Consider the following 13,908-nt stretch of genomic DNA (forward strand, 5'->3'; position numbering starts at 1 on the left):
TCATATCACATTCTGTCAGCATTTCAGTTCAACTTCAGCATTGGAACATTCACATGCAATTCCTTCAGGAATTGCCTCATCTAGTTATTAATGAAGCTCACCAACAACTATTTTTTTCACATATAACACAAACGCAAAGATAATATTATACCGTTGTATATATTTATATATACTCTATATATTTTTAAAGCACATTTTATAATTTATTTGGTCCTAAATAAAGCATTTTCAAGCATAAAATGGCTAAATATTTTAAAAATATCAATGCTACCAGAAGAAGATTAGATTTGTTGCTAGTTCTTTTTGATTTTTAAAAAAAAGTAATTGAAAGTATCTCGAATGACACTGGAAACAAATCTCAAAAGTACACTGTACAATAAGCAACAATTGAAAATATGGCAAACCGATATACAAATATATCTTAATACTAATTAATAATAACAGATGTGTATTTAAATGTATGTATACATTTTCTAGCCTTTTTATACAATCGACTGCATTTTTATGTATTTAAAAAGGACATTTTAAAAAGCAATAATAATTTCACAAAACTAAGGAGAGTCAATTTTAAAAAAACACTAGTGACATTTTTTTTTTTAAAGAAAATTCATATCATTGCAGATTAGGCAAATTATTCGATGATATCATGTGACCACGCCTATGACCACACCCCCACCACCACAGGTATATTGGCAGTCGAGAGGAAACCCTGTATATATATATATATATATATATATATATATATATATATATATATATATATATATATATATATATATATATATATATATATATATATATATTATATATAACTGTTATTGTCCCTTATCCTTTCTAGCACTTTTACAGCCATTGACAATAAAACAATAATAATCACAGTGGCTTACACTTGCATTGTATCTCATAAGCTTTGACAACGTCCCAGAATTGCCATTATTCACCAAAATGTCAATTTTAAGTTAATTTAATAGTTAAAACAAATTCATATTATGGACCCCATATTTTAAATTATGACTTGTTATCTAATATAAATGTATTTTTTCTACTGTATGAGCTTTCAAGCACACCTGGGAAGTGAAAACCATTTCAGGTGACTACCTCTTGAAGCTCATCGGGAGAATGCCAAGAGTGTGCAAAGCAGTAATCAGAGCAAACGGTGGTTATTTTGAAGAAACTAGGATATAAAACATGTTTTCAGTTATTTCACCTTTTTTTTGTTAAGTACATAACTCCACATGTGTTCATTCTTAGCTGTGATGCCGTCAGTGACAATCTATAATGTAATAGTCATGAAATTGAATGAGAAGGTGTGTCCAAACTTTTGGCATATATATATATATATATATATATATATATATATATATATATATATATATATATATATATATATATATATATATATATATATATATATATATATATATATATATATACATATATATATATATATATATATATATACATATATATATATATATATATATATATATATATACACACATACACACATTAGGTCAGGAAGAAACACAGAGGCTATATCATCCCTACAAGCCTGTTTTGAGCACTGTATAACGGATAAACCACAGAAACCTCGACGATATATATATATATATATATATATATATATATATATATATATATATATATATATATATATATATATATATATATATATATATATATATATATATACTGTATATATATATATATATATATATACTGTATATATATATATATATATATATATATATATATATATATATATATATATACTGTATATCTCTGGCAGTCACTCGTAGTCGAGTATGACTCCTCAGAATGGATGGGTTCCCATTCGGGAGGACGCCTGCGCCTGACGTCTTTTAGCGTGGGGAGACTGATGCGCCTGCAGCCACCACACGGTCCTTGGCAGAGAGGGGCCTTGATCCAGTGGCATGGATCCATGACGACTGGAGACCACCCTCTGTTGCAGCCTTCATCCGCCTTCAGTGCCGTTGTGACATGCAGTGTCATCCTCCGCCACTTCCACCGTTGAGGTCTTTGAAATGCTATTTAACCCATAGCTGGGACCCTGTATATATATATATATATATATATATATATATACACACATGTATATAGTTTTTTTTTTAATTTATTTTTTGGAAAATCCAGGCACAAATTAATGATATGTTTTTTTTAAATTGTCGCCCTGCAGAGACGGCGCAGCGTCACAATTGGACGCGATTGAATGCAACTTGAGGTAAGTGGATGGCTTCTATGATGTACTTTGTTTAGTATGTGTTTTGTCATCCCATCATTGTTGAGAATTCCTCGCACAACATGTCAACTCTTCTGCCAGCAAGTGTCTTTGAAATGAATTACAAATGAATAATGAAGGTGATGATTGTCTTCCTAGTCCACCGTTGTTGGCCTTTGTCCAGACATGGTTGGATGAGTACAGCGAGGACTTCAGAGACCCTCCGCTGCACTCGGGGCTCCGACTCCTTTTGGATCACCTCAGGCTCAGCTGTGCTGTTCATGACCAAATGCGCTCTCAGCCTAACTTTTGTTCTCTGGCTGGCCAGGCTGAAAACCTGCTAAAAAGGTTCCAGAAAGAAGGTAGTCCTCCATCCCACTTAAATGACATGAATGCGATATTGCATTGCTTATTTTTACGTGATGATTCCTCAGAAGCTGAGACAAATGCGAGAACGGCCGACGAGGAGCAAGACAAGCAGCTTTCAAGTGATGAGGATTCAGGATGTGAAAACTCTCCAGATCAAGGAGACATTTTGGATTTCTCAGCTGGAGCCATTGCACAGCAACTCACCCGCATTGATTCTGTACGTGAGAGAACTGTTCAAACCTTGTTAGCCATTCTGACCCTCTCATGTTGCTTAATAGAGATGTCCCGATTATGGGACAGCTGCAAGAAATACGTTGTCTAGCCACAGTGTGAAGCCGCTTCTAAAATACTAATGAACTAAGTTTCTTCCATTATCACTGGAGGACAAAACTAATACCAATGGCTAAGCATGCTAAATACTTAAAAGCTTACCGCTAAAGCTTCAATGTAAAGTAGGGGTGATTGATCCAGATGTCGAAACTATCGATACCTAGTATAGTATCAGTATGTGAACAATACTGTGATTCGTGTACGGACCGAAACATTTAAATTTTCCTGTTGTTATTATTACAAAAATTTTTCGTTTTTGTTATTGTTTTTACACACTCAGGATTAGGGTTGGGTATCGTTTGAATTCGAACGATTCCGATTCCAATTCCTGACGATTCTCGATTCCGATTCTTTTAAGAGGCAGGGTCAAAAAAAAAGTTTTGGATATTTTAAATGAGCTAGCTAACCTACATACAGTCTTTCTGAATGAAATAGTCTGACATTCTCCATCAATTTTAATTCTATTAACTTTTTATGAACTTTACTATAAATTCCTCACAGGGCTGTTTTCAACTAGAATATAAATATCAAATCTATGAACTTGAAAATAAATATTATAAATACATTTTCACAGGGGTACACTTTCCTCAAGAGAGCTTTATTTTTGAAAACCTCATGAAAACACATTTACACATAAGTGTATGATGCTGCAGGAAACCTCATGAAAACACATTTACACACACAAGTGTATGATGCTGCAGGTACTTAAACATGTTACCGTGCTCCCACTGATGGGCTAACCTGGTGCAGAAAAGCAAATAAACAATAAGAAACAACTTGCAAAACCCAGTCCAGATTAGCAGCAGGTACAGTATAAAATCAGAGACAGTTCTTGTTTAGGAAAATGACCATATCCGCCTTCTCAGGCGGATGCGTGAGCGTTCTGGACAGATAGTGTCTCCTGCTGTGGAAAATACACGTTCGCTGGGTGTGGAAGAAGCTTGAAGGCATAAATAGGAGAAAGCGAGATCTGACAGCAGGAGGAGGACGGTCGGCGCAGCGCGTCGAAGACGGGACGTGCATATATTTGTACTTCATGAACTCGGAGGTGCTTCATCATGTTCGACGTGCACCCTCCTAAGCACGAAACAGTCCTGTCGCACGTGTTATATTTCGCCGATATTTCATTTTTTTTAGTAAAATAAAGCCACACTTTCGACCGCCGACGCCCGCTATCCATGCTTGACTGACTCGCTCGGCTACATAGGCTCGGCTATGCTAACACTTCCGGCGGTGGGCGCTTCTTCGTTGGTGTTCAGCGGCTTCTTCTTCCGGTCGGTGGACTTATTATTTTTTTCCGGTCGGCAGACTGGGTATCGAAACTACGAATCGAAATTTCAACTTTTGAACGATTCCGGGAGAATCGGAAAGTTAGTCCCGGTTCCAATCGATACGCGATACTCGATACCCAACCCTACTCAGGATACATGAAGGCTTTGATGATGATTTAAATATCAGCCAATACTAGTTTATGCTTTTTTGCTGTTATGGTATATTAGCTACTTTTTTTTGCAAAAAATAACTTTATGTAGCTTTCAATACCACAAATTTAATACATTTCCAGAAAATTATAAATGTAATAAAATAATGTTACTGTGTTTACTTTAGTTACTTGCCATAAAACATTTTCAGTTCTATAATTATTTGTCAAAGTATGGGATCGGGACTCAAAATCGAAACGGACCTGACGGTTAAAAATCGAATCAGAATCAGAGGCCAAAAAGGTTGGTCGGGACATTCCTATTTTAATTCAAGTTGTCTGTGACAGTGTCAAACAAAACGTTCTATTTTTTTTTTTGGTTTTATAAACATTTGTTTATTAATTTTCAGACATATAAAAATGACATGAATTGTCCAACAAACATTAAATGCTTTTTTCCCCCCAACAAGTAAACTAAAAACACCCCAAAAAATTATAATAAATAATAAAAAAATTACTAAATAAAGACAGAAACTACAGGCAGATGTCAACATAAAACCACAGACAGCTGCATCCCTGAATGGCCTCAGAGATATACCAACCCACACGCACACAAAAGGCTCACCAACCACCCACATTTCAATTGTTTTTCAAACGGGGTTAAGTTTAGTTTCTTCTACATATCTCAGAAAGGCACCCCACAGTTCTTGAAACCTTGCAAAACATCCATTCAATGTCAGACAAAGAGAGGACCTAAGATGGAACCTTGAGGAACACCACTAGTCTAGCTAAAGAAGTTGAACAAATAATGACAAAGAGAGGACCTAGATGTAACCTTGAGGAACACCACTAATATAGCTAAAGAAGTTGAACAGATGATGACAAAGAGAGGACCTAAAATGGAACCTTGAGGAACACCACTAGTCTAACTAAAGAAGTTGAACAAATGATGACAAAGAGAGGTCGTAAGATGGAACCTTGAGGAACACCACTAGTCTAACTAAAGAAGTTGAACAAACGATGACAAAGAGAGGACCTAAGATGGAACCTTGAGGAACACCACTTGTCTAACTAAACTAACTAAATTAATCTTCTCCTGTTTGAGAAAATACAGAACATCTTTAATCCAGCGGGTGTGGCCAGGGGGCGCTGTTGCCTTCCAATTGAACACGATGAATCTTCTCGCCAACAAAGTAGTGAATGCTACAATATTATTTGAGGATTTGCTAAGGGTAGATGACTGAGGTGCTATAGTCCACTTAGAGGGTTCGGTTTAATCCTTTCGCCAGTGACCACAGACAAAGTGTTAGAATTTTTCAACCAATAGCTGTTCAGGGAACTGGCACAAATGCAAGACTTACGAACTCTACTTCAGATCTATTGTGTTAATCAGGCTAATAGTCGTTTCTTTTCAGGCCTTATTTGTCAAGGTGGCTCCATACCAATGTTTAGGCTGCATCTGGTCACAAAGGGACAAGAAGGAGAACATGTCCCCCACCATCAGGGCCACCGTCGCGCAGTTCAATGCCATCACCAACCTGGTCATCGTGTCGCTGCTGTGCCGCCCCACATGTGGCGCCTCCAGTCCCACTTCCTCCTGCTTGCCTCCCACGGCCCCGCCTCATCGAGCTCGCATCATCGAGAAATGGATCAGAATAGCACAGGTGAGTGCTTGTCAAATTAGCATCAGTCCATAAGTGATCGGATTTGGGTTTTGGCCAGGACCAGTTGGCCTTAGAGAGGAATTATGATTTTTTTTTTCGACATTTAAAACTTTCTTCTGGTCTACATCAGGGGTTCCTAATCTTTTTGACCTCGGGGCCCAACTTTTCCACAACTGAAGGGGTTCACTCAAATACTAACACTGAATTTGTAATCTTACTCTTGATTTTAATCATATTAAATTATATCCAACCTACTTCCATCAGTGGTATGAAAAAAAGATTATTGTTTATTTAGTCGTTATTAGGGATGATACTCGAAACCGGTTTTCCCGGTTGTTCGATAAGAAAAGAACCGAGTCCTCGGACTCGAATCCCTTTTTGAGAACCGGTACCCGTTATCGAGACCACTATAGTAAAGAAAAAGAGTTGGTTCTTTATTCAAATCGCTGGGAACGAATCCCGTCCCGACCAGAAATGCCCCTTGAGACATTACAAGAAATAACGTCACGTAGCTCAGTCATTAGGCGCAGATAGGGAAAGCAGGAAAAAAATGAACCTGAAAAAGCGCTCCAAGGTGTAATAAAGTTCAAAACAAAAGGTATAATCCAATGAATAACTTTACTGAGAGATTTGAGCAGGGTACAAACACATGACGAACACTTTTACGACCAACCGGAAACATAGCAACCAGGCTAGCAACGCACCTCCTTTACAGCAGCTGTCGCAACGTTCTTAAAGCAACCGCAGCACATACATATATATACACAACATATATGAAATCTCCCTTTTTTAACTTTTGTTTTTCTTTCCTTGTAAACAAAACAAAATCACACTGTATATGTGTTGTCTGTCTAATTATAAATAATGCAGACGAGGCGTGTTGGCTGAGTTCTTGACGTTTACTTTCACAGCGTGCTCATAACCTCATTCTTAGCTGCCGGGTGACGACAAGCAACAACACTTTTCGGGGCTACAGCGCATGCTCGTCACTCCCGTTGCATGCTGGGTAGTGTAGTTGTTATATTCCCTAGCTCATAACATAACATCACATCTATCTACCCTATAAATAAATAATGTTAACTCAATAAAGTGTATTTCTTTTTTTAGTTTTAACTTTTCATTTTTTAGCATTGTAACCACATTTGCAAACAACTTTTCTCTTCATAGAATTTTCTTTCAATAAAGAAATGAAGTGCAAAAATGTCAAAGCATCATAACAAACAGTTATGTCAAATAGCAGCAGAAGTGCACTTTTTGGAGAGCTGTATTATTTTAAGTTTTGTGCCCAAGGGACTGATTTTATTTAACATTATATTATTATTTATACACCTATAGTGATCACAGAGACAGGTTGTTTTTGTGTTACTGTATATATTTGTTTTTCTGAAAAATCCCACTTAATATACTTTGGGTAACAACAGTCAATATTTATTTATTTTATTTATTTTTTTAGGGGGGTAACAGTCAATATTTATGTATTTATTAGATTTTATTTTTTTCTTATATAATAAAAGTGAGCTTTTGTTAAACCAAATATTGTGTGTTTTTTTCCATATACAACAACCTATCTGGACTCGATAAGAGAATCGATAAGGAATCGGTTCGATAAGAGGATTCGATAATAGGCTCGAACTCGATAATTTCTTATCAAACATCATCCCTAGTCGTTATTATTTACTTAGGTTAGGCTGATTACGCAAATAATTACTAAACAAATATACTACATACAAATGGACTCATAAAAATATATGTTGTGCTAAAATAAACAAAATTAATAATAATTATTTTTCTTAACTAAACTGTCAATAAAAAAAAGTACAGCTTCACCGTTTTAGTCATATTTTTTGTGCTTAAAAAACTTATTTTTGTTTGAGATTGTCATTATGGCCACAAGTGGTGGAAAAGTGTATTACAACCGAGTAGTCTTACAACTGAGAAACGGATAGGCGGCCCTATGGTTAAGAAACACTGGTCTACATAACATGTAATGGTGGTTCTTTGGTCAAAATTTTGTATTGATTATGTTTTACAGACCCTTTTCTTTCGGAAGGTCTCTTGATGATGCACTGTTTTGCTATCTTCTCCCAGACATCTTTGTTGTAGTTTTTAACACCTCCATAGCGAGTCTACTGACAGATTAAGTTCGAACTATACGCTGCTTTGTATCAGAAATTGCAACAGCGGAGGATACATGTGCATGTACGAGCCAGTCTGCCCCACAACAAGAGGATAGAGAAAAAGGACTGCAATGGCGGATTCGCGCAAAGCACTTTGGGTAAATTTCTTCCATATATGGATAATCCGATGAAGGAAGGCAAGATTTTTTTATAAATATCTCCGCCATGCCTGTATGTTTTGACTTCACATTTTCGGGATTTATGCAGATCCCAAATACACAAAAACGTTCACCTAAAGGTAAGAAAAGTTGGTTTTGTATTAAAGGTCCCCTTTAACTCAACAAGAAAAACCTGCATATTGCATTGACAATTATTCCAATAGGTTTACGTTCCATTGACTTCTTTTCTGGTGTTTCTCTGTAGGAGTGTCGCAGTTTGAAGAACTTCTCCTCACTCAGGGCAATCCTGTCCGCCCTTCAATCCAACGCGGTCTACAGACTGAGAAAGACCTGGGCTGCAGTCGGCAGGTGAATTCAGACGGTCATTCCTGCCGTACACAACTAGGTTTTATGTCGCGTGTCATAACTATATTTTAATGAGAGCGTTAAACCTTGGCCTAGGGCAACGTCAGCGCATTACCTGCTTTCGAGTGACCCACATTAGAGGGTGGGTCGTGAGCATTGCAGTAAGCTAGCAAAGTGGCAAAGGATAACAAAGGCAAACCTTGATAGTGTTTTGTCCGTGACATAACACCCGCACTTGGACAAAGCATTAGTTAATCATTACATGAAATAGTCACTCACTAAACATTGTTTTTTGTTTTTGCAGGGACAGCATGGCAACATTTGATAACCTCTGTGAAAGCTTCCCTGATGAAAACTGTCTCCTCACCAACAGAGCACTCCTGATGGAGGTGAGACCAAAATAGCTAAATAATAAACAAAATTAAAGCTGTTAGTAGCGTTGAACGGGCCTCCCTTCACCCCGACCCACCATTAAAAATTTCAGACAGATCGGCGCGTCTATAAGGAAGTTGTGACTGTTATAGTTTTCCACCGCAAGGGGGCTGCATTGGTGCCAATGCAGTTGCATCCCACCCAATACTCAATTTACCATGAAAAATTTCAGGAAGATCGGAGCAAGTGTAAGGACGTTAATACTGTCATAGTTTTTCACCACAAGGGGGTGATAAAGGCGCCGTAATAGTCATGCAGTTGCATCCCACCCAACAACCCATAAAAATTTCAGGTGGATTGGAGCATGTTTATGGAAAGTATGACTTATAATTTTCTACCACAAGTGGGTATAATGTCCTACCCAACACTTTGACCCACCATAAAAAAATTAAGGAAGATTGGAGCATGTGGAAGAAAGGTATGACAGTTATAATTTTTTACCACAAGGGGGGTGCAGTAGTCACGCAGTTGCCTCCCACCCAACACCACAACCCACCATCAAAAAGTTCAGGTGGATCAGAGCATGTTTATGGAAGGTATGACTGTTATAATTTTCCATCACAAGGGGGTGATAATGTCGCCACTGCAGTAATGCAGTTGCATCCCACCCAATACTCCAACCCACCATCAAAAAAATCAGGAAAATCGGAGCAAGTGCAAGGAGGTTAATACTGTTATAGTTTTTCATCAAAAGGGGGCGATAAAGGCGCTGCGGTAGTCATGCAGCTGGGTCCCATCCAGCACATGGACCCACCGAAAAAAAAAATTCAGGAAGATTGGAGCATGTGGAAGAACGGTATGACAGTTTTTCACCACAAGGGTGGGGCGCAGTAGTCATGCACTTGCGTCCCACCCAACACCTCAACCCACCATCAAAATTTCAGTTGGATCAGAGCATGTTTATGGAAGGTATGACTGTTATAATTTTCCACCACAAGGGGGCGATAATGTCGCCACTGTAGTAATGCAGTTGCATCCCACCCAATACTTCGACCCACCATTAAAAACGTCAGAAAGATTGGAGCAAGTGTAGAGAAGTTGATACTGTTATAGTTTTTCATCACAAGGGGGTGATAACGGCGCCACAGTAGTTGCACCCAACAACCCGAACCACCATAGAAATATTCAGGAAGATTGGAGCATGTGGAAGAAAGGTATGACCATTATACTTTTTCACCACAAGGGGGGCGCAGTAGTCATGCAGTTGCGTCCCACCCAACACCTCAACCCACCATCATTTCAGGTGGATCAGAGCATGTTTATGGAAGGTATGACTGTTATAATTTTCCACCACAAGGGGGCGATAATGTCCCCACTGCAGTAATGCATTTGGATCCCACCAAAAACCACAAGGGGGCGATAATGTCGCCACTGCAGTAATGCAGTTGCATCCCACCAAAAACCACAAGGGGGCGATGATGTCGCCACTGCAGTAATGCAGTTGCATCCCACCAAAAACCACAAGGGGGCGATAATGTCGCCACTGCAGTAATGCAGTTGCATCCCACCCAATACTCCGACCCGCCACCAAAAACGTCAGGAAAGTATTACTGTTATAATTTTTCACCACAGGGGGCGATAATGGTTGCCATGCAGTTAAGTCCCAGAGTTAACACCCCAACCCACCATCAAAAAGTTTGGGAAGATTGGAACATATGGAAGGAAGTAAGTTATGACGGTTATAATTTTTCACCACAAGGTGGCGATGGTAGTTAAAAAATTAACATATTTACGACATCATATGGTCCAACCTCTGGCAATTTGTCATGTTGCAGCACACAAATATAATTAGTACCACCTTTTCTAGGCGACATTTAAAAGCGATCTAGACAACATGACCTATTGGGGTGCATAAAATAATCGATTCACATTAAGGCTGAAACGACGCGTCGACGTAGTCGACGTCATCGGTTATGTAAATACGTCGACGCCGTTTTTGTGCGTCGACGCGTCGCATAATTACGTCACACTACCGTCATGGTGGAGCGCAAAGCAGACTGTGCGAGCGAGGGGAAAAACGCACGCCAAAAGTCGTCAAAAGTGTGGGAGTATTTCAATACACAGCCTAATAATGTTGTTGTATGCACGCTGTGTCGAGCGTAAATGGCCTATCATAGCAGCACAACGGCTATGAACGAACATTTGAAAAGAAAACCATCAACCATCAACTAGTCAATCGTCCGCGTTAGCATACGTTGTCATCATTACACAAAAACATGAATGTGTCATTTGTATCTGCTAGGGGTGTAACGTTATGTGTTTTGTATTGAACCGTTTCGGTACGGGGCTTTCGGTTCGGTACGGGGGTGTACCGAACGAGTTTCTAAGCTAAAGCTAACTTTAGCTGCTAAAGTCTTAACAAGTTGCTTTGCTCCTTCTGCGGTTGCCTCTGTCTCAGCACGCAGCATTGTCCCACCCATACAACCATCTGATTGGTACACACGCAGCATTGTCCCACCCATACAACCATCTGATTGGTACACACGAAGCATTATCAGCCAATCAGCAGTGCGTATTCAGAGCGCATGTAGTCAGCGCTTCAGCGTGGAGCAGATAGGTGTTTAGCAGGTGAGCATCAGGCAGCGGACTCTCCCCAAATGATAATAAACACCTCCCAGTCAACTACTAGTAACATCACTATGAGCCCGTTGACCTACTAGAAACTTAAACTGCAGCTCAGCTCACTCGCAGTCCTGGCTTGAGGTGAAGGCTAATTACCTCTCAGTTCCAGCCACATCGACCCCTTCTGAGCGCCTATATTCAGCTGCTGGGAATATTGTAAACAAGAAAAGAAGCAAAGCAAGTAGACATGCTAACCTTTCTTCATTACAACTGTTAGTCACTCACTGGAATGAGTAGAATTGGTTATTGTGTACTGTGTTGGACTGGATGTTTATTTTGCACATTTTAAAAGCAATACTTAATGTTTACAGTGCTCCAGAATATTTAGATTGGCACTTTTTTGTATTGATGTTTATCTTTATTTTTGCACATTTTAGCAAATAAGCAATACTTTCACTTTTGTTGAAATGTTTACACTTTTGTTACAGAATATTTCGTTTTGCACTTTTTTGTATTGGATGTTTATCTTTGCACATTTTAAAGCAAAATAAGCAATACTTTTACTTTTGAAATGCTTATACTATTGCAGAATATTAAGATTTGCACTGGATGTTTACTTTTATATTTGCACATTAAAAAGCAAATAAGCTACTTTTAATTTTGTTAAATGTTAAAAGTTTTAAATGTTTACATTGTTACAGAATATTTTGTCATGTTGTTGTCAATGTTGACTGAGTGGCCATACTTTTTTTTTTGTAAATAAAAGCCATGCCTTTTGAAAAAACTGGCCTACTTTTATTTTTTCATCTTCATTTTAAATAAAATAAAATAAAAAATAATCGGTAAAAGGAAAAATAATCTATAGACGAATCGAAAAAATAATCTATAGATTAACCGATTAATCGAAAAAATAATCTATAGATTAATCGATAGAAAAATAATCGTTAGCTGCAGCCTTAATTCACATCCGAATCGCGGTATTGATTCATCATTTTCAAAAATCAATAAATGAAAAAAAAAAAAGTTTTTATATTTTTATTATTTGTAAGAATACATTTTTAAAAATGACATTTTCCATGCAACCAGAAGGATCTTTCCTAACCTGTAACCTGTTTTGAAAAAGTTTAATCATTATTATTACACCAAATAATACACTGCAAGAATCGGTTTGAATCGTGAATGGATTCTGAATTGAACCGACACCCCAAGAATCGGAATGGGAATGGGATTCAATCGTTAGGTGCCCAAAGATTTACACCCCTAATAGGAGATATAGTATAATAATATATATTTCTTATATGAAAAAGCCAACAGAAACAAAAAATACAAAATACATTGAATTATTATCTAAATCATCCAGCGGCTATAAAAGGATATTTCTGAACAGACGGAATACCCTCTCTTTCAATCGTCTACCTTTTTAGTGTGATCGCCTCCTTTCTCACAGCCATTTGTGCGTAACTGTGCCAGTTTGCACAAACCTTCAATACTTGCTAAATATAGACGCAAAAACAGTGGCCGCAGAACAGATGGAGTCTTGAAAAATCACATTGTGAGTGCTAAATGATTACATGAGCATCACCTCCTCCCAGTATTGTGTGCATACTGATAATCATCATATATTCTGCACATTAACGAAGACAAGACACGCTAAATGGATTGCGTGCTGTATTTTGCTCATTTAAGAGACGTAATCCTCTGCGCACGAGCTTAGTAGATCACTTGTGGGTATCAAGTTTGGTTGTAAAAACGGGTTTCTCTCTGATACTGTTAAATATGAAGTTTGGTTGTAAAAACGGGTTTCTCTCTGATACTGTTAAATATTACGTCTTATCCTTCAGGTCTGGCGCCCTCGATAGCCTGCTTAACTTTCGTTTTCTTCTGCCAATTTGCAGCATTGGTCTTGTGCAATTGTTTTGTGACGTTTTTGTGTGTGTTTCGGCCATTTGCCATTTGGATTAGCCGAATACATCGAGAGACCTCATCTCCAAAGTTCGTGCTGATGTTCGACGAAAGCCTGAATCAAACGCACACACACACACACACGCACGCACAATAACCATTGGCTGTAGAGTTTACCAATATAGTTTGGCAATTATTTTACTCTGACTTCCAAACAAATCTTCAAAACAGAGTTTGCTAGTGTTTTTAGTAAGGTTAAGCGTTTTGTATTCCAATGAAAGAGCTGTGAATAAATTCATATATTTTGCGAGTAATTCTGGGCCTCCAATTTTGCTTTAAGTTTGTTGTA

The 13,908-nt window shown here is 38.0% G+C and overlaps 1 protein-coding gene across 1 annotated transcript in view; it reads left to right on the forward strand.

The window, feature by feature from the left end:
- LOC133642298 (ral guanine nucleotide dissociation stimulator-like 1) overlaps positions 1-13,908 on the forward strand; it is a 52,388-nt gene that overhangs the window by 12,556 nt on the left and 25,924 nt on the right. Inside the window, exons 3-8 of the mRNA XM_062036416.1 lie at positions 2,198-2,242; positions 2,399-2,601; positions 2,674-2,825; positions 5,774-6,022; positions 8,563-8,666; positions 8,968-9,052. Of these exons, the coding sequence (XP_061892400.1) occupies positions 2,198-2,242; positions 2,399-2,601; positions 2,674-2,825; positions 5,774-6,022; positions 8,563-8,666; positions 8,968-9,052 (838 nt within the window). The remainder of the gene's footprint in view (positions 1-2,197; positions 2,243-2,398; positions 2,602-2,673; positions 2,826-5,773; positions 6,023-8,562; positions 8,667-8,967; positions 9,053-13,908) is intronic.

This window comes from Entelurus aequoreus, linkage group LG25 (genome assembly GCF_033978785.1).
Source record: "Entelurus aequoreus isolate RoL-2023_Sb linkage group LG25, RoL_Eaeq_v1.1, whole genome shotgun sequence".
Classification (NCBI taxonomy): Eukaryota; Metazoa; Chordata; class Actinopteri; order Syngnathiformes; family Syngnathidae; genus Entelurus; species Entelurus aequoreus.